The sequence below is a fragment of the Botrytis fragariae genome, assembly GCF_013461495.1.
Source record: "Botrytis fragariae strain BVB16 chromosome Unknown tig00000045, whole genome shotgun sequence".
NCBI lineage: Eukaryota > Fungi > Ascomycota > Leotiomycetes > Helotiales > Sclerotiniaceae > Botrytis > Botrytis fragariae.
The window spans coordinates 2,418,045-2,439,155 of record NW_023500991.1 but is presented as its reverse complement, the minus strand read 5'-3'; the positions used below and the strand labels follow the sequence as shown (position 1 = coordinate 2,439,155).

Below are 21,111 nucleotides of genomic sequence, written 5' to 3'. Positions count from 1 at the left end.
CCCGTTGAAAGTGCAAATCGTATGCCCAAACCGTTAACTTCATCATACGATCTCACCTCGTACAACACAACACATCGTACCCATCGCCCGTTACCCATCATACATTCCCTCGCAGCCCAACGAAACCGAATCAACCGAAGAACATTGCTACAAAAATGTACAAATACGATTTTTTTCTCCATCGCCATCTCCATCATCTGATGTTTCCAAGTATCCAAACACGAAGCTTACATGCCTTCATGCATGCATGCATATCTGCATATCTGCAGATCCCCCTCACGTAATCCAATACGAGGCGGAGATCCCGTTTGCCATCACCCATCACCCTCATGTTGAACGGCTATTACTAATTTTTGTCATGATGAATAAACAAATAAATCAATAAAGAAATATCCAATAAACCAGGATGTCCCACACGGAGAATTAATAATCGTCACGATACGAAATCGCGGTACGTACCTTGGTAGTTTTCGTGTTCCCAAGTCGGTTGGTGTTTGTACGATACGATGTGCAACTACACTACCCCGGCTCTGTGCGATGCGGGGTCGAAAGAGGTACATTCAAGCGATTTTCGTGTAAGGGTTGTATACCTACATACATAAGCTTAAAGAGTAAGGTTAAAATAGGCTTTTCTGCATTCTTCGGTCGATTTCGGGGTGGTGGGTGTGGGATACGACGGAGATGATAGATAGCATGGCGCTTTTGCCGGGGGATGGAAATAGTAGCTCGTAATGGTGACCGTCGCACATGCACATACATACACGAGTGAGGTACTGTGACGTTGGAGAGGGAGGGAGGGAGGGAGTACATGGAGTACATGCAAGAATGAAAGAATTGTATGGAGTGGCGACGGGGAAGATCGAGGGAGGATTTGTTATATAAAGTCTCTGATGGATGGTGTGGAAGTGAGTTTTATTTCCATCATCATCTTCATTCAATCTCGCATGCACACATTAGACTTCTAGACAATCTCAAAGACAACAAACAAACAAACAAACAAACAAACAAACAGACAAACATCATGGTTTCAATCCGCAACCTCGCCTTAGCGGCATCAAGTATTCTCGCTTTCGTCTCCGCCGCTCCAACGATCGAGTCCAGACAGGATACCTGGGTTCCGGGTACTTTGAACAACACTCGGGAGTTTTATCTCCATATGACGGTGACGGATGGTGATTATACGCATAATGGATGGGTTTGTAAGTAATTTTCTATTTCTTTTCCTTTTTTCTTCATTGGGTTTCCACCTCTACCATTCCTTCGCTCTGATTTTCTTCACACACCTAACATTCCCAAAGTAGAAGCCTGGCACACCGGCGCCGGAATGGCCGACCCTGTTTTCGTCGACTCTTCCAATAACACCGGTTCCCGCATGTACTTCAATTCCTCCCAGCTCCAATTCGACGTTTCTCCCTACCCATTCAGCATTAATGCTTTTCCCTCCGATACCAATTATGCACGATGGGAACCGGTGACTATTACCTCAGGATATGGTAGTGGAAAGTTTGTCAATGAAGGTAGTGCGGGCTTTCAGGTTGATGAAGAGGAGGCGGATGGATGGGTGGTTTGCGAGTGGTTTCATGGGTTGAATGCGCCGCAGCTTTTTCAGATGATTAAGTATTTTGATGCGCCCAATCCGTATGATGTGCCCAGTAGTTGTGCAAGGGTTTTGTTATTTCCGGTTTGGATTTAGGTGAATTTGAGAGAGGGAAGCGAAGGGATGATGGGAGATAGTTGTTGTGATGGATGGATTGGTAGTGTGAGAAGTGAAGAGGAGCTTTTGGTAAGAAGGGCTTTGGAAGAGGTTAATGTGGTGATGGATTGGATGGGCTAGATGAGAGAGATGGATGTTACATGTTTTAGAAGTAATAATAATTTGTTGAACTTGAATTGTTATTGAGCATTTTCTTCAGAGTGATTTACCACAGCAACATTTGATCGCGACTCATATACCTTTGCCCAACAAGTGAGATCATCTTGGTAAGAATCTAGACTCAATGCTACTAGTCCATTCTTCTATCCCTTTTAGCAAAACACACCCGTTGCCGGTAGGCATTGACTATTATTAGAAAATTCTTCATGTGCCGATATGCTACAAATCTTTGATCTAAAATAACATAACATCAGCAATCTCAATCTCTGATGGTCTCCTCGGAACGATCAAATGATGTTTCAAATCAGTCGATCTCCCAGGTTCCGCACAGACAATGACGTCCATCCACAAGAAATCATTGCCTGTGCATTAGTGGCAGCGGTTCGTAAAATAAGCGTATGTAAATTAAGAAAGCTTAGCTGATTGTTTCATGTTTGATGGCACATGTGGACTTTTGTCCCTCCTAGAAGATGTCCATGATAACTTATATGAAATTCGCTTCTTAACACGACGAGCAGCTTACATGATAAAAGGCATGTTCCGTACAAAAGCTCCGATTGAGGACCGCAATTAAGATTCCCATTGTTGAAGAATACAATTGAGATTTTGCTCCGGATGTCTGTGCGAAATCTCGTCATTCTTGTATCAGATTCTCTCGTCCCGCTTAGCGTCTCTCTCAAACACCCATCGTTGCCGAATATCCCTCAACCCCGCAAAAGCCTTTCCGTATCTCCAGACATCATCGTCATTTACGTTTTGCGTAAATGCTTCTTAAGGGAAGTACCTTATGGGCATGGCCTTTGCATAAACTTTCCTTACTCAACATTGAGAAGTATCTTCGATTGATGAAACCTGGACTTTCAAAAGCCGAGATGTACCTAGCCACTTTTGCCAAGAATGAAGATTCAGATAGGGAAAAAGAAACTTTCAAGCTTTGAAGATGGAGTGGACAATGCTTATGCCGCAGAAAGAGAACGGAGAAAAGTGGCATACCCGGAAACTATATCAATGTTCGGAATTCATATAACGTGTTCTAATCTCCCACTCAATAGTTATTTTCCTGACATATAATACATATAATATATCGATATAAACATAATGACTATGAGAAGTCCGCTAATGAGCGATCATCCCCAACCATTACGAGCAAGTCCTCTGTCTGCTCAAGATGAAGAAATTCAAGTCCGTCTAGATGACAGTCGATATCGTAGCTTTCCACCACCAAGAAGAGTAGTACAACGAAACACTCCTGCGCCAATCCTGATGCAAGATTTTGAATTTCCTAAGAAATCGCACGATATTCCAAGACATTATCCAATCGTCGATGAAATATACCCTGAATTACATCCGTACAGAACGAGTGAGGATGGGTTTGTCAGTTTAACCAATGGGGATAACATGGCACAAAATAAGAGAGCTAGTAGAAGTCGGCCATGGATGCAAAATTTGCAGACACAGGATAGGATCCAAAGATACAAAAGAAGAAGACCGGCAACAAAATGGATGAAGTGGATGAATAGTGATTGGAAGAATCGTAAGTAATTACACAATTATATTTGGGACTTCTCACTAACCGTAGTAGATATTGTCGCTGTAATTGGAGAGTTAATTGGAACGACACTTTTTCTTTTCTTTGGCTATGCGGGTATTGAAGTTGCGAAACTTCAAGGGCGTGAACCACCAGATCTTGAAGTCTTATTTTATATATCCGCAACTTTCGGTGCCAGTCTTATGGTTACTGCGTGGATATTCTTTCGTATCAGTGGAGGGTTGTTCAATCCCGCCGTAAGTGTAACATGACAGTTGAGTAATTTTCAAGCTAACAATGATAGGTAACGCTAGCACTTGCCTTACTCAAAGCAGTCTCACCGATTCGTGCTGTTCTTCTCGCCATTACACAACTTGGCGCTTCGTGTTTAGCTGCTATTCTCGTGCAAGAAATATTTCCAAAGCAACTTGAAGTTGCCACCACACTTGGAAGTGGTACTTCTATGGCTCAAGGATTCGTCATTGAAGCCATTACTACAGCGGCTTTGATCTTTACCATCATAATGTTAGCTGTTGAGAAACATAAAGCTACATTTGTTGCTCCTATCGGGATCGGGCTTGCCCTTTTTGTTGCTCACATGGTTGCTGTTCCATTTACTGGAGCATCTTTAAATCCAGCTCGTAGTTTTGGTCCATCAGCCATTGTCTGGAACTTTCCAAGAGAACATTGGATCTACTGGGTTGGACCACTTCTGGGGCGGGGCTGGCAGTACTTTTCTTTAGATTGATCAAGCTGATGGAATACGAAATGGCAAATCCTGGACAGGATGGAGATCCAGATAATGATCCAACACAGAATCCTGAACTTGATGTTGCACAAAACGCTCATGAAAGAGAAGAAGAAGTCCAGGCTCTTAATAATGGAAAGTCTTGGTATAGAGATGACTCTAGTAGTGGATCAATGAGGAGGAAAGAATCGGTCAATAGTTTTACCGGAGGTAGAAGATCAATGGATCGAAGGGGTGAGATATTCAGAAGATTAGATGATGTGGAAGCTCAATGGCGAAGGCAACAATACAGGAATGTTATATGAATAATCCCTTTGCAATAGAGGCAGAATGAATAGACCACTAAGATTCTAGAAACAATTGAGGCATCTAGCATTCTCTTGAAAGATAAAAGGAACAATATTAGATGCTACAAACTGCTGTTGAATGATTAAGCATCTTTGAGATCATGAACGATTGGATTTGATTTAACAGATAAGGCTGCTTCGGAGACCTGGAGAACCATGGTTTTTCATAGAAAAACGATAGACTCGGTGCAAGCCAACCAGTTGATGTAGGTAGTTGAGGACAGAAACAACTCATTGAATTGCGACGCTGTAACAGTCGTCTGTTTGCTTCCCCAATGAAAAATTGTAATGGGGGTCAAAGTTCGTGGTTGCGTCACGTGATACATGACCGCAGCAATTTTGACGCGTTGCGCAAGCCAACTTTCTGTCTTTCTGGATCGTTGTTCTGAGGCAATCATACAGGCATGTTATACCACACTTGTAGGTGCTAAGATGTCAGTTCTGCCAGCCCTAGAAGTTGAAGGAAAGAAGGAGTTTGTCCAGTCCTGCGCGCCATGAAACTTGTGATGAACCCAGCATCATTTCGCCTTCAATACCGCGACTTTAGACACACTTTGGATTTCATTCGTTTAACATCTGGAGTGGGGCTGCTATAGAACATTCAAGACAGTACAAATGTGTCTGATACCAATGTATGTGATAGTGGATGGGAGCACGGAAAAATCTCAAGACTTCAATTTCACGGCATAGTTTTCAATGAGGCAACGGGTATATATGTATAAGTGTTTCATTTCAAGTTTGTCGTTTTGTTGTGGAACTAATGCTAACTAACTTTGCTTTTTGATGAACCTGTCTATATAGTATCTTTGCACTACTCCTCCCTTCTCCCTTAGCACCTTCTTGCTCTCTTTGCTATGCATCATCGCTCTGTTGGGTATTCCTTTGCTGTATCAGAAACCTTTCTCTATCTAACCCCCCCCCCCCCCCCCCCCCCCCCATGTATCCTTGCATCGCCCCCTTAATAACTTCTCTTCTTCCTGTCCGGATGAAACCCCTCATTGCGATCATCCCACGAACGCTTCTCGGCCACATCTAATGTGATCATATTCAATGTTGCAAATTGTTGCTTTTGGTGATAAACTTGATTTATAGAGAAAATTTGATGTGAAAGTGTGTTTGAATGATGATGTCATGGTGGTGGTGGTTGTTGTTGTTGTTGATTGTTGATGGTTTGAAAACGAGAATATTTAAAAGGAAAAGAAATTTCCAATTGAAAGGCAGTAAGACTACCGAGTTTCTAAGCTTTTTTCGGATTGAAGCGTAACGTGATTTAGAAATGAGTTGTGAGTGAATTTGTCGAAGTGAAGTCAGGAGTAATTGCCGAAGATACTCTGTGCCTCCGTCAACTGTCAGAAATTACTGGTTGGCATTTGCAGTCTCTACGAATTTTCCTCCCAAATTCACTTGAAGTGATAAGAACCCCTCACTTGAAAGTGCTCCTGAAAAATTCACTTGGACTCTTAAATTGCAATGAGACTATGGGAAATTGCCGAGTTTGCTATACCTCAACCTGAACTTAATCTCTTGTAGGACAACGAAAAGACTCGGAAATACAGCACATCATTATACTTCACACTGGCCTCTTGAAACTGACCGCTGCCCAGTAATAACTCCACATCGAGTTGTCTTTCTCATCCAAAATGCTCACTCTCGAAGCCTTTGAAAATTGGGCCATTGGTGAAAAAGACCACAAAGGAGAAATCATCACGGAGCAACGCAAGAATGCTGCTCACAAAGATTCAATTGAAAAACATCCCAAAGATCCTATCTTGATCACTCGTAAGATGGTGATGGGCCTTTGTAGGTTACACTTCGACGTGGGGTTCCTTTACTCAACTGACGATCAATTGATGCAGTCAGGATGACGCCAATAGAGTTTGAAAAGAAGTATTTCCCAGTCATATATGCAGCAAGAACGCAAGTCCAAAGACTGGAGAATGCTCCAAAGTCCACAATTGACAAATCGGTAAATGTTTGCCCATACACTCTCCTCAGCTTCACTTAGCTAACTCAATCTCAATCTATAGATCAAAACTACACACCTCTATGCTGAACTATGTGAACACAAACAAACTTGTCTTCAAAGACAAGGGACCGTCTTGCCCTGGCTCTATACAAAAGAAATAGACTTTCAGCCGAAACATACGCCAATTTTTGCTTAGAATACTTCGACACTTCCGTAGACAAACTAGCTTCCCCTGCCAAACAAGTCACCACACCAAAGCGAGATCCTATACCATGACAACTACTTCCATCTCAGCAAATCATTCGATATAACCCGACTTCGCCTCCGCCTTCATATGCATATAAATTGCCTGACACTCCGCCTGCTACCGAACCCAGCTTCACGGCCGAACTAGAAGCTGCTCCCGTGAAAGCGAAATCCGTTCTCTTACCTCCTCCTACTAAGTCCGTTACCAAGATCGTAAGTGTTAATCTTCCTACTTCGCCCCCCGCCTGTAGTCCAATGAATATACTACACCCCTCACCCAGTCCCACATTACTCGACTGATATATGTCCTAGGAGGCTTCAGGGACGAAACGAAATTCGACGGCGAGCTCCGGGAATACAAAGAGGTGTGTCTCAAGACGAAAGGCGATCTGGCTTATGCCTTGTATCTACGCGGTCGGTTCTCCGAAGAAGAGTATACGAAATTCTGTGCTGAGTATCGGGAGGGCGATATTCCAAAATAGATGTGATAATGGGGTGACATGTACGCTTGGTAGTAGAGCTCCTAGAGGGAGTGCGGGCAGGTTTTGAATTTCGGTATGGGAATGGTGTGGTGAAGATTCGAGATATTGAATCAGAGCGGACCTCAGAGTGTCCAATAGTCCGAACTGCAGTCCAACAATGAAAGATCATTGAATCCTAAACCTATCAGAATATTTAAATCATCTAAGATATTGGATTTGATTAGAACATTGAATTTCTTTTCAAAATTTTGACTGCTTTTGGATATTCAAACTTTTACATCGTTGGACCACAGTACGGACTATTAGATACCCTAAGATATTAAATGTGATTCTGAAATTGAACTATTTTCAAACTTTTGACTACCTTTTTAGACATTCAAAATCCCATGTTGTTGAACTGCAATTCAGACTACTAAATATCTTGGGATATTGAATATGGTTGGAAGATTGAATCATCTTCAAACATTTAATTGCTTATAGACATTCAAAACTTCATATTGTTGGATCGCAGTCCGGACTATTAGATACTCTGATTATTGGATCTGTTCGGGAGCTTAAACTTTTTCAGAATGCTAGATTCGTTCGCGATTGGAAACTCTTCAATAATTCACGGGTCTTCAGATTTTCCCTATATCTCAGCCACTGAAATCTATTTCAACTTTGAAGTAAAATGATTGAATATTGAAACCTCTCAAATTTTATTCTACTAATCTTGACCATTAGACACCTTGTTACAAACAAAATTACACCATAATTGTATCCCCAGCACCATCCATGGCTCCATTCTCAATAAATCCAAGACCATCCATCTCCCGCAGTGTGTATTCTAAAAGATAACTCTCGTCAAGCAATTCTTCCATTCTCTTGTAATGTCTATCCGTATAAACTTTCAAAGCATCAATTACCTCCTTCAAACTCTTCTGTCCCTGTGCCCCCTTAATCTTAAGATTCGATAAGCGAGAAGCGGGATAACTTTTGACGAGAACATGTAGGATTCTTTGTGCTACAGACGCTGTTCTAGCGTTAGTATTCCAATCACGGACTCTGAGAAGTAGGTTGAAGATTTGAGCATCTGTCAAGGAGGCTAGGACGGTATCAACAGCTTTGAGACCTGAGATACTTCCTTCTTCGTGAGCACCGGTAACAACGGTTGTGAATATGGAAAGTAATCTTGCGGGATGATTGAGTGTAAGTGCAAGAATAATAGCTTCTCTGTAGCTACCAGCATGTATGAAGTTTTGTAACTCCTGCTCTTGCTCCACGAATTGAGTGTTGGCCGCTTCCCTAGCAGCTATTGTTGCTGAGGTTGTGTCCTTCCAGAAGGTGACAGTGGAATCTCCACTTCCTGATACTATCATGTTTGTTTTAGGGTGGACAGTGAGGGCCCAAACTCTATCTTCGTGATTATCTAATGTGCATTCTGACTCTCCGTTTGTTGCACTCCAGACCTTGACAAGACCATCTCCACCAGCTGTGGCTATTTGAACGTGTTTCCTATTTCTATCTTCTGGTGCTGGTAATTTCAACCATGCCACTTTGAGAACAGAATTAGTATGCCCTTCAAATGTTCGTAAGCAGCTGTAGTCGGAAAGATTCCATATCTTGACAGTTTTGTCTCCACTTCCAGTAAGAATTAAACCCTTTCCTGAAGCTGGACCGGAATCTCCTTGAAGAGTTGGGGTATCTTTTGGCGCGAACTTTACAGACCAAACACCACGACGATGACCACGTAATACACCTTGTACTTCTAATTCTTTGGTTGACCAAATTTTGACGGTTTTGTCTTGAGATGCCGATGCAAATAATTCAGAGTTGTGGTTAATATCTAATGCGTTGATATCTTTGTCGTGGGCTTTTTTGGTTAATGAAGCTCTTGGCGCTTTACCAGTTGCTGTCTGAGCTTGAATATCCACCGCTTAATAGTTTGGTCTTGAGAACCGGTCAACAAAAAGCTGGGTGGATGGTCCAACGGCGACTTATAGGCCGGTGAAGATTCTGGTGGTGGGGTATGAGGAAGTGCAATAGCACCAAGAGATTCGGCGTGTCCAGTAAAAGTTGTATGACAGGTATATGAAGCGTTTTCGGCATCGATACGCCAAAGTCTAGCAGTATTATCTTTAGCACCGGTGGCAATCCAGTGGCCTGACCAGTCGATATCTAAACAGATGATGATATCCTCATGTCCCTTGAGTTGAGCGACATCAGCACCAAAATATGCGGCCGATTTTTTGGAGTCGTTTTCTGAACCTTGATTCAAGGAGACGATACGAATTTCCTCCGAATTGGTAGCTAAAGCAAGGAGGGATTTATCAGGTAAAAGAAATCCTAAATCGATGATCTCGTCATGAGTTCCAGAGATTCGCTGGACTTGGGGCAGAGCCGGAATGGTGATAGTGGAATCCGCGTTTTCCATGGGAGCTTTTGAGTGAAGGATTAAGGTATGGTCTGCTTGGATTGATAGAATGAAAGGAAGATCATGGTATGAGAGCGCATCTACAATGGCATCTGCCTCTGCGCCACCTTTTTGTGGTTTTGTGACTTCCCTACCATTTTCCGTTTGCCAAACTCTAATGGTTCCATTCGATCCTCCAGTATATGTGAACTTTCCGGCTTCAATAAATCCGGCAGTTTCCACTTCCTCAAGCACGGGTATAACTTTTCTAATTTTCCACGTCTTCGCATCCCACCACATTATTGTCTTATCTCGACTTCCGGTAAGAAGCGCATTTTCTTCTGGTGAGTAATCTAAAGCTCGAACATCCGACACGTGTGAATCTAAAACAGAGGCACAATTCCTTTTGTAAAGATCCCAAATACGGACTTTACCATCTTGACTTCCAGATGCAAGACGGAACCCTCTCGCTGCTTCGTTCTCATTGTTGTCATCATCTGCTTGACTCTTTCGGCTCCCGTTCTTTCGGTTTCTTGCTGAAATGCCTAATTCCTCATCCCTACCGCTCGCAACCAATTCGAAGAAGTGTAAAGCGGATATAAGTACATTGGGGCCTCGAAATGTATGTGTGACGTAACCTCCGGCAATATCCCAAACTTTCACTACTCCATCTGCAGCTCCGGTTGCTAGCAGAGTACTCGTCTGGTCTACAGCTAAGACTACTACTGGCGTAGAATGCGGTTTAAGCGTTCGCAGAAGTTCGTAGTTGAGAGAAACATCAGAGGCAGGTGAAGGTCGTAGGGAGTAGATTCGCATAGACAATGATCTCGAACATATGATGAGATGGGAAGCAGACGGCGTGAGACTTAATGTAGAGATGACCTCTCCATCTCCTTCTATCCTGGCCAATTCCCTCCCTGTATTCAAATCTGTCAATAATGCATCCTCCCCGAGTGTTGTGGCAAGTATGCGACCCGTTTGGTCAAGTGCAACACTTCCTCCTGTGTAAATTGGCTGTATAGTATGCTCAGGTTCGAATGTCGTCTGGTAAGGAGCCTTGGTTGCCATGATGCGCCACAAGCTTGGTATCTCAGTGTATGGCTTTATTATAATATTTGGCTTTCTTACACAGTGCGATTTTATTATATTTCCTGACTTTGTTATAATGCCTGGGGCTCCTAGAATCAATTGGAGGTGAAAATGTTGATAACCAAAATAATTTTATTTTCACTTGAATCAAAAATATTTTGATGTTGACAGGGGTCGACGATAAGCTCAATCTTAGCGTTCTATATCACGTGCAGACGTGTATTCCTTCTTGTTTGCGATCATAAACCTTTCTTTGAAGAGAAGAGTAAAACACTTGAATAATTTCATCGAACTCATCAGACCATGACTGTATGATACAGAAATAGCTACTTGTAACCATCACAGTAGGTATACGATGCGTTGGTGCAAAATATAGAGCGTCTACAATCAGCAACCATGGGCAGGCTAGAATCGTTGACTGCTTGGGCATTGGTACGTTAATGCCTTTCCCTCATTAGTCGCAGGCGGCCAAGTCTTTTCCTATACATCAAATTTATTGTAGCTGTTGGAAATCTCGAATTTGTCAAAACACTTGACACCAAATTGATACACCCATGATGCTTTATACTCACAGATTCTAGGGTCGAACACCATATGAAGACCAAGTAATCTGGCCAACTCCACCGAATATTCCTGAGAATGCTGGCTACACACAGATATATGACGAACATGGACATCCAAGAAATCCAGAGACTAAACGGAGGGAACGAGAAAACATTCGTGCAGCTAATGAAGTGATGCAAGTCACGGGTATTGTTGAAGATTTGACTGCTGTGAGAGAAGCTGCAATACTACATAACACGAAGAAAATCGAAGAGACAATTAAAGGTCTAAGGATATTGGAAGCTGGCCGTGCTACACTACATGCTGGTGTCTGGGGTGCTATTGGATTTAGGCGAAGGGTTTTGGTACGTCGATTTATCAACTGAATATAGTGTTATGCTTACACGTTGAAGCTCTACAGATCATATTCTGACATTGGAATCCTAGCGTTGATCCAGCACGAGAGAACTAGGAGATCTGTCACAAGCCTGTTCTTTTCCGGGCTTCCCACGGTCATAGCATATCATGTATCAGACTGGGTAGGCTGCTTCTTGGAAGTTCTTCTAGATCAAATGTTTGATGAAGATGAAAGAAGACTTACCTCTCGAGAAGTATGGGCCAAGTTCGTTGCCGAGAAATTGTGAGTATTTATATAAACACCTAAATACTGACGCGCAACTGATGATTTGTAGTCTCAACCTAGGCTTTCGTTATATCACATTACACTTACGGATGTTTGCTATGTTACATCAGTTTGGATTGGTCGAATATAACCAATTCTTACCTCCATTGATGTCATTGATTCCATTCTCAAAAGCATCACTACTTCAAGCACCACCTCCACCTTCAAGAAACATAGGTTCAATTATTTCATGGACATTAGCTTTGCTTCGTTCCACAACCCCAATTATGGCAGTATTATTTCATGGAAAGTTCAAATATATTGTTTCGCGACTCTTGTATCGACCCATATTCAAATCTCTACCTCGACCAAAAGGAGATAGTATGTTTGCTGGATTTGGAGTCGAAGCACCAATATTGGAATTTGACACCCCGGACGATCCCGAAGAGAGTCGCCCAGTTCGAGGTGGAGAGGAAGATACTTTACGAGCTCTTGAAGGTTTACCGGCGTTGGATAGAACAACACCTCGACCTCGGCGCCATACCAATGCCTCAGTGAGTGTTGATCCTGGTGAGGATGACGACCCACGACCGACACTAATCAGCTTTGACGTTGATTCTACATCCACATCAGCCGAACCAACGGTTGGTCATGGGGCATGGTCGGCTGAGCTACGAAGTACGAATGTTCCAGGAGAACCAAAAGTTGTCAAATATCGCAAGACTGGACTTACCATGCTTCCAACAATACTTGCCGCAGAAGGATTTCGAGAATTGGCCGCTTCCATTCTCATAACGCCACTTGAGGCCATAATGCTGCGATTTGTCGGTAGAGCATACGGAAATAAAGTTGGTATGAGTCTGGTCAACTTCTACGAAATAGGTTTCCAGATGCCCAGCTTGAAACATTTGATCTCTTCATGGGCTTTCCAATTTATCGCAACGGGAATTGTATGGGCCGGATTCACATTTGTTATTGAGTATGTCGCAGATATGAAAAAATCAGCGCAACAAAAACCAACTCCTATAGAAGTAGACTCTGACTGAGATAATTTACCTGGTTTTCATATCGACGCTGGGAACTTTCATATAACTGTCGTTCTTTGAACTGTGTAATCGGACCGAGAGCATCCCCGCGAACATTCGATTGTTGGTTCCACAACTCAAAAGTTCTGGAGGTTGGGGACTGGAGACTGGAGTATTGGGGCAGCTGCATTGTTTCACTCTTATGGGCTAGGTTGTCGCGTGGAAGACAAACTTTCGCTCTTGAAAACTGGATATCAGGGGTGATCCAGCATGTGGAGTTGCGGAATCATGATCTCCTGACTCGAATACGATTGACGCCTTGACAGATGCAAGAAGATAAGTTGGGACGTTCAGGGAATACAATCGACATCGATTTGAGCGTGGTTCGGGTTTTATGGATCCAAAGATGTTAGATTCGGCCTCTTTGTGGGTAGTAGAAATTTTCCAGTTTGGCTTGATGCCAGGATAGATTAGCTTCCTCTGGCCATTGGGAATTTGGAAGTAGCGAGGCAATACCTGCAATGGCGAGAGTTTATTCCAGGTATGCATAGCATAATAAAATTGACTTTTGGAAGACACCAAGAACAATTGATTGATCTGGGTTTGTAGAACTAATATTTATTTTCCGGAAAGACGCCTCCGAATCAGACGTGAAAGCTTGAGTAAGCCATCCGAGAAACTTTTAACGGCTTGTCCAGTGTCAAGGCTTTGGACATGTGCTTGACTCGTTATAAGCAAAACAACAAGACCATACCAAGTGCGGGACAAGGAAGCTTGGGTTCAATAAGCTTCCACTGAAAAAAGTGGTTGATCTAAGCATTTTATAGTGAGCATGGTTACTCTAAGCCGAAATCCACCCGCTGGGATATTGTGGTTATGCGACAACGATGACTGATATGGGATTTTATAAATTTCCAACATAATTTTTATGTCTGCTCATCTCTGCGATGTACGACTAATTGTACTAGACAATTCCATCGCCACTTAGCTGTTTAAGAAGTCTACCAGAGCAACGGAAATCCCGAGCACTTCAACAAAACAATCATTGCATGGGTGTCAGTCTTTATAAAAACTTTTCTCGTCCTATCCGGAGAAGATTTTCGACAACAGAGCTACTTGAATAAAGTCCGTGCAATCAACAATTATCTTCGGCGTTTTTGTGGATGCTGTACTAGGATATCATGCATCCGATTAATGAATCTATCTTCAATTTAGTGCGAGAATTTGAGCGACTAACGAATCATGTTACTAATGATTCACAAGGGATGAAGACTTTTGCGATTTATTTCGACTAGTTTGGTACTTTCTCGTCTTTTTCTCCAATCAAGATAACGGAAAAAGATGAACTACCGGTGAACCGCCAGACGCCGGTCGAGGGATCCCTCTACGCATGCGTGGCATGGTTGCATGGTTAGAAATCTGACGTCAAATTTGTTTACTCTTTTTTTCCATCAACCGCGTAAATACTTCTGTTCAATCAAAATTGTTCAAGCACAAGTTGTGCAATGAAGTGTTGCCGAAATTCTACCAACCCACCAGATTGAAAATCTCCACTCTCCGCCTCTCCAGACCCCAACAGACTCCATGGGAGGGGAAGTCATGCAAATTTCTTGTGGAGAATCGAGGGGATTCTGCAAGATCTAGTGTGAACCGGAGACCCCAGGGGCAAATTTTTATTCAGGAATTTTAAGAATCTAGTCCTATGATCCAAGTGGCCGAATGGGTTTGGCACCTGTTTTGGTAATTCGTTCCAAACTTTCAGACTTTCACTGCCCTAAGATTGCGGAAAGAACCCAACGTCAACATGACATCCTTCTACCACCTTTCCTTAATAGGTAAAAGTAACAGGTAAGCTCTCATCTGACAAGTAGGAAACTTTAATCCTCAAAGGGAATGTTGTTCGGTTGCAACTTTGGGATGAGATGGCTATTGAGATGCCCCGGGTATCCAAATCATATATCTTCGCTCATTCCCCTCATTCATTCTGCATTTCCCCATTTTCTATACCTCTCTAATTTCTTTTCGCGCCTTTCCCTTTTTTCTGGAAAGGTATCCTCAAATTTATCGCTGAGTGGACAGTTCCCTCATAACTCCGTTTCTTCATCTACAGATTATTTTTAAACGCATCATAATATAATTCACAATCATGTCAGATCTCCCCACCAAGGAGGTCGTCAATCATGAAGACGTCAGCTCTTCTCATTATAACACACCAGCTAAGATGAGCGAAGAAAATGTATCAGATTTCGGCAATGAGAAGGGTGCAGCTCAAGCTCGTCCAGGTCATATTGGCCGAAGGGTCTCAGAGTGGGAGGCTCTCCAAATCGCTGCCGCAGGTGACATGGAAACCATTGATAACGAAGTACAAGATTTGGAAGCAGAGGTCACAGCTCGAGGCAAATCTCGTTCCGACGTATTCCAGTTGAAGTTCAAGGACCCTAGACATTACACTTGGTATGTATTTTTTGTGCCAGAGATTTAGGAAAGTGTCTAACTGGTATTGTGCAGGTTATTAGTCGCTTTTGCTTCTATGGGAGGTCTTCTTTCCGGTATCGATCAATCTTTAATCTCGGGAGCAAATCTATACATGCCAGCTTCGCTTGGTCTCAATACAAAACAAATTAGTTTGGTCAGTTCTGGTGTACCATTAGGTGCCGTCGGTGGTGCATTGATGCTTGGACCATTGAACGAAGCCGTCGGACGAAAACAAGCTATCGTATGGTCTCTATTCCTCTACACAGTCGGAGCAGCACTCGAAGCCGGTGCCGTCAACTTTGGAATGATGATGGCTGGACGTGTTATCCTTGGTCTAGGTGTTGGTCTCGAAGGTGGAACTGTCCCTGTCTACGTCGCAGAATCCGTTGCACCCAAATATCGTGGAAACTTGGTCTCGCTGTACCAATTCATGATTGCTCTTGGAGAAGTTCTCGGTTATGTCGTCGCTGCTATTTTCGTCGGTGTTAAGTCTGGTGGATGGAGATACATGTTGGGATCTTCCCTCATCTTCTCCACAATCATGCTTGTTGGTATTCTCTTCATGCCCGAATCTCCCCGTTTCCTTATGCACAAAGGACGTACTGCCGATGCTTGGGGTGTCTGGAGTCGTATTCGTGGTACAGATGAAGCTGCTCGTAAGGAATTTTTCGTCATGAAACATTCTGTTGATTCTGAGCGTGAGATGGAAGGTGCTCGTAAGAGATTCGCATGGCTCGACTTCATCACTGTTCCTCGTGCTCGTCGTGCGATTATCTACGCAAACGTCATGATTTTCTTGGGACAATTCACTGGTATCAACGCTATTCAATACTACATGGCCACACTTATGCAACAAGTCGGATTCAACGACAAGGAAGCTGTTTTCATGTCGCTCGTTGGAGGTGGAGCCCTTCTCATCGGTACTATTCCCGCCATTCTCTACATGGAGAAATTTGGTCGTCGTTTCTGGGCTATTGCTATGCTTCCCGGTTTCTTCATCGGTCTTGTCATTATCGGTTGCTCATACCTTATTCCTTTGACCAACAAAGCGGGTTCCCAAGGTACATATATCACTGGTCTTATTCTCTACGAAGGTTTCTTCGGTTCCTACGCCTGTCTCACTTGGGTTATTCCTTCCGAAGTCTACCCTACTTATCTCCGTTCTTACGGAATGGAAACTTCGGATACCATGCTCTTCCTCTGTTCTTTCCTCGTTACATACTTCTTTGCTGAAATGCAAAAGGCCATGTCGAATATTGGTTTGACACTGGGTTTCTATGGTGGTATTGCAGTAGTCGGTTGGTTTTACCAAGTGCTTTTCATGCCTGAGACTAAGAATAAGACGCTTGAGGAGATTGATGTTATTTTCAGTCAACCTACTGGCCAGTTAGTCAAGGAGAACTTGAGAAGTTCGATGGTCACTGCTAATGACTTCATTCATGGACGATGGGGTAAAGTCTTCTCTCCTGTTTCTGAGAGTGATATCTTCAGAAAGGAGAATGGACATAAGTCCGATGAAGGTGGAATGGGAGATGCTAAGCATGAGGAGTTGATGCAACCCGAGTCTTTGTAGATGATGAATGGGTATAGTCGTTAAAAATATGACGAAATTGTTGGAGATGGTTTAATGCTTTATGGAATGATTTAAAGGGAGGATATTTGTTAGATCATGATTTAATGGCATGAGATGAGATGATTGTACAAAAAAGTCGGATGAATGTATGGATGGATATGAAGGAAAGGTTATATTCGGACGAGTAATGATTGATATGTAATAGAAATGATATCCCTTGATTTTAATAATATATGATACCTTTTCAATATTAGCTTCCTATCCTATTGTGTTTGTGTGCCATGTACGGTGTGAAGTCACATGAATGGGTGTGTAGTGTAACATTTGAACCACAGCCTGACAATGGAAGTCCAGCTGTAAGGAGACATTTGAATTAAAGTCAGAGAGTCAAGAAGGGGTTATGAATATCGACAGCTGATAGTAGAGATTCTTTATGGCGGACAAAAGTACTCGTTAAGAAATACTACTCAGCACACGTAAAAAAGATACTTGGTACCTCTCGCATCATGTTCAGGACCTAATCGTAAATCCCTCTTCCATTTAATTTCTGAATACCCAAACCATACAAAATACATACACACAACTTCCACCCAACCAATCTCCTCGATCATTTGGCAATTAACGTTCTGTCGGGTCGAGGTCACTAATTTCAGACCTTTCCCACATCTACTTTCTTACACATATATAATCTGGTCTATCTTTTTCGTCTATTATCAATTTCTCAGTCTCAAATATACTTACGTCCTAGACGATCACTTTTTCACAAGAGGTCTCGAATCAGATCAAGTTAGTCAGCCCACCATCACAATGTACGGTATAATGCTCAAAAGCTGGATGGTATCAAACGAATACATATTTGTTATTATTTTTGTGATAGCTCAACATTAATAGCATAAAGTTACAGTCCAATTCCCCCCCTCCACATTCTCCACCACATACCTCCCACTCGTCGCATTACCCGCGGCGATTTGCCGCGTCATAGCGACTTCTTCTCCATCTCTACTCTGCAAACTCATTGTTGCCGTTTGATTCGCATACGGTACGCTTATCGAACCGATTGTTCCCTTTGGAGTCGTAATCTCAATACTTTCCAATCTCCCCGAGCTTCCTGTCGCCTTAACCGCAAAGCTACCGAGGCCTGTCTCAAATCCCGCTTCTATATCCGTTAATCCTCCCAAATTAGGTGCTACGCTCCAAGACTTTCCCGCTGCCTCTGTGACTTTCAATCCCGCTCCATGAAATGTAAGAGCAGAGGTTGGCCCCGTACTCCAACCATGCGCATGAGATACTCGCGGATCATTCGAATACGGCGCATAGTGTAGAGTACCATCAGTAGAGTATCCTTCGATAAACGTACTATTCGTCATACGTGGGTCGTCCAGCATGAAATCTCCCCACATGAATTTAATCAAATCGACAGCCCGATCGGCTCTTCCAGCCATGTAGTGTGCTTGGATCTCGAAACTTGTGACGAAGGGAGATACGACATTACCGCCGCCTTCGGGAGCGGGAGCTCCGTACTTACCCCAGCGTGCGGATAAAGAATCGGAGATTTGGAGGGCTCGGGCGGGAGTAGACACAAGGTCGGAGAAGATGGCCCATGCATTTCCGTCTTGTGGATAGAGTGTTGTTAATGGGAGGGTATCATTGTCTCTGAAAAGATTTGTTGTGTTATCCCATAGCGCAACATTTGCGGCTGATTTGATAGCAGCGGCGTATTCTGGCCATTTTGAAGTGGTAGGTGAAGAGTCATTGAGGACTTTCGCGAGTTTCGTACCCAAATTGAGAGTATAGTAAAGGATAGAGTTTGCCTCGATATTATGACCACCCATACCGACTCGTAACCAATCGGGGTTATTTGCAGGAAGATTGGCCATTTTTGTCTCATCGATAAAACTTAAGGAGAAGTTCATTCCTAATGTGAATTGTCCCCAATGTTCTTTCAAATACTCTTCGTCGCCGGTAAATAGATAGTAATCGTGAATATCGATCAGTGAATGGAGATGATAGGTAAAACTCCAGATTGGAATAATTGTGGTAAATGGGATTCCGGCATATGGCAGTGCACCTGAAGAGTTTTGAAGTACTAGTAATGAATCGAGAGAATTCTTGATGGTTGGCATATCGTTAGTTGAAACGAAGACTGAGGGACCCGAAATTGCTATATCTCCTGGCCATACGAGACGGTCTCTCTTGGCGCCATCAGTAAGAACACTGGTACCATCTGATAATTACTTGTTAGTATTATTTCGCAACACGAGAAGAAGAACATACTAGCAATGGTGTAATTGTTCCACCATGTTACAGGTTCTGTGATAGTAATATTTGAAGTGATCTCGCCTAAATGTACTAGAGAGTCTCCGGTCGTAGGATCAATAGTACACATATCATTAGTATAGGCTCCAGCGTACCATACTCGATTAACTTGATCATCATTGCTGTGAAAGTAGCCAGTATAGGCTCTGAGTTCGTTTTCTGCTTTGTGAGGTAAAGCAGTGTATTGTATAGTCAGATTCGAGACTTCAACAGACCCGGTGGTATTGTGATAGACGTTTAGATATCTAAATCCACCACGTTGTTGTTTCTTTTCTGCTTGATAAAAGCCGCCACTGGTGACCGTATACCACAAAGCTTCATCGATTGCTCCATCGGCCGTAGCATCACATCCTTTATCGCTGATCCACAGTGAGCTTTCAGTAAAACTGATTCCAATAAATTGATCACCATCTCCGTCGATGGTGCCAACATTGAAGGAGACGATACCAGCAATATTCTTTCCAAAATCATAGGTGATAGCCGAAGAGGGACCAAATGTTGCTGGATTTGAGGATCCAGTGGCGGTCAATGCTTCTGCATTGGTAACTGAACCATTGATATTGTATACTGATACAGGTGATAGGGTTCGAGAATTTGGTGTAAGAATGTATTCCTCATATGGTATAGCTTTAGTTGATACCACGCACAAGCCAAGAAGACTGACAGACAAATATGAGAAAATCATCGTGGGTATTTTCGACATAAAACTAAATGGAGATATACAAAGAACCCATGAGAACTTTGACCAAGATTGAAGACCAAAAGCTTCCTGCGTAGAGTCAATTAGCTTTTGGTACACTTCCTTCATCGTAGCTATATATATTTTCAAATGGACTGAGAATATGTCATCTCGTTTTCACTTCTCGCAGAATTCGGTATAGCAATGGACGAAAGTATGATTTAGTTCATCTTATTCAATGGAGAACCCCTTGTGATTTTTTTCACCAAGGCAATTTTGTGGGGCTACACCGCATTCTTTTCGTCCATATGAATGGATGAATGTCATTGCGAAGGCTCGTGGAGAAACTCGTGTAGAGGCTCGTAAAGCCCGCTTAACCCGTTTAGATCGTTTAGCTCGCTCGGCAAGCATCTCCCCCGCATTTTCGATGTCACTGCGGGGAGATTGATGGGGTTGGGCTTGAGGTCGGCATATATTTCAAAATATATGGTAAGTAGTAATCTTAACATAGGACTACGAGTAATGAATTCTCATCTGATAGTAAAGGGTGTATGTATTATGTGTATTCTGTATTACATTTGTACTCGGTATTTCAATGAACGAACACTTGAAAAATCAAGATTTAGTATCTCTGTATAAATCTACAAGTAGAATAACGATATCATGTTTAGATTGTTGAGACTGAAGGTAATCTCTCAGAAAAGGCCAATCAATTTCTGAAACCAATCTCCATAACACTCTAATTTCTTTTCTTTTAAAAATTCAGAATTGAGAATTGAATTTTAGAAATAGATGATTTTGGATTAGTTTCGGTCGCGTGACTTTGCTAGGTTTCACTCCGGCGTGTCCGGCTTCATAAACTTTACCAAGTGTATTGAAGTATACCTACCGGTACTCGAGTACTTAGTAGTTTGACTGTCCAAGAATTATATGTGGAATGGCGGATTATATGTGTGTAATAATATGTGGACGGCAAACTAGTCTGTGGTTTAACAAAATGTGACTGGTCAGCTTGAAATTGGAACGACCGGGGCATATTCTTGTTTCCACAATCAGATTCATGCATCGAAGAGTGTGATAATGTATCTACCCTTAATAGAGATTCCAGTTGTCTAGGTTGATTATAAATAATAAGTATTTCATCATATCTAGGAAATCTAAACAAGATGTCACTATTCCCTTGTTTGCTTCAATGCTTTCGATTGTT

General features: G+C 42.6%; 7 protein-coding genes across 7 annotated transcripts; 5 read left to right on the top strand and 2 right to left on the bottom strand.

Annotated features, from left to right (window-relative positions):
- Nucleotides 1–1,021: 1,021 nt before the first annotated feature.
- On the top strand, nt 1,022–1,693 carry Bfra_003931 (uncharacterized protein; the record flags this gene model as incomplete). The annotated part of the gene is made up of 2 exons (XM_037334336.1): nt 1,022–1,199; nt 1,299–1,693. The coding sequence occupies 2 exons, from the start codon at nt 1,022–1,024 to the stop codon at nt 1,691–1,693; spliced, it is 573 nt and encodes a 190-aa protein (XP_037194423.1).
- Nucleotides 1,694–2,971: 1,278 nt separating this feature from the next.
- Nucleotides 2,972–4,454, top strand: Bfra_003930 (putative microtubule associated protein; the record flags this gene model as incomplete). Its single annotated transcript, XM_037334335.1, is given in 4 exon segments — nt 2,972–3,407; nt 3,453–3,658; nt 3,706–4,130; nt 4,145–4,454. 4 exon segments carry the CDS (start codon nt 2,972–2,974, stop codon nt 4,452–4,454), a joined length of 1,377 nt encoding a protein of 458 aa, XP_037194422.1.
- Nucleotides 4,455–6,136: 1,682 nt separating this feature from the next.
- Nucleotides 6,137–7,190, top strand: Bfra_003929 (uncharacterized protein; the record flags this gene model as incomplete). The annotated part of the gene is made up of 4 exons (XM_037334334.1): nt 6,137–6,296; nt 6,353–6,462; nt 6,757–6,921; nt 6,990–7,190. 4 exons carry the CDS (start codon nt 6,137–6,139, stop codon nt 7,188–7,190), a joined length of 636 nt encoding a protein of 211 aa, XP_037194421.1.
- A 743-nt stretch (nt 7,191–7,933) lies between these two features.
- On the bottom strand, nt 7,934–10,650 carry Bfra_003928 (putative u3 small nucleolar rna-associated protein; the record flags this gene model as incomplete). The annotated part of the gene is made up of 2 exons (XM_037334333.1): nt 7,934–9,105; nt 9,129–10,650. The coding sequence occupies 2 exons, from the start codon at nt 10,648–10,650 to the stop codon at nt 7,934–7,936; spliced, it is 2,694 nt and encodes an 897-aa protein (XP_037194420.1).
- A 417-nt stretch (nt 10,651–11,067) lies between these two features.
- Nucleotides 11,068–12,882, top strand: Bfra_003927 (uncharacterized protein; the record flags this gene model as incomplete). The annotated part of the gene is made up of 4 exons (XM_037334332.1): nt 11,068–11,103; nt 11,253–11,579; nt 11,628–11,854; nt 11,907–12,882. The coding sequence occupies 4 exons, from the start codon at nt 11,068–11,070 to the stop codon at nt 12,880–12,882; spliced, it is 1,566 nt and encodes a 521-aa protein (XP_037194419.1).
- Nucleotides 12,883–15,007: 2,125 nt separating this feature from the next.
- Nucleotides 15,008–16,909, top strand: Bfra_003926 (putative mfs sugar protein; the record flags this gene model as incomplete). Its single annotated transcript, XM_037334331.1, has 2 exons — nt 15,008–15,315; nt 15,370–16,909. 2 exons carry the CDS (start codon nt 15,008–15,010, stop codon nt 16,907–16,909), a joined length of 1,848 nt encoding a protein of 615 aa, XP_037194418.1.
- An 884-nt stretch (nt 16,910–17,793) lies between these two features.
- Bfra_003925 (putative alpha-l-rhamnosidase protein) lies at nt 17,794–19,910 on the bottom strand (the record flags this gene model as incomplete). The annotated part of the gene is made up of 2 exons (XM_037334330.1): nt 17,794–19,133; nt 19,184–19,910. The coding sequence occupies 2 exons, from the start codon at nt 19,908–19,910 to the stop codon at nt 17,794–17,796; spliced, it is 2,067 nt and encodes a 688-aa protein (XP_037194417.1).
- Nucleotides 19,911–21,111: the final 1,201 nt, after the last annotated feature.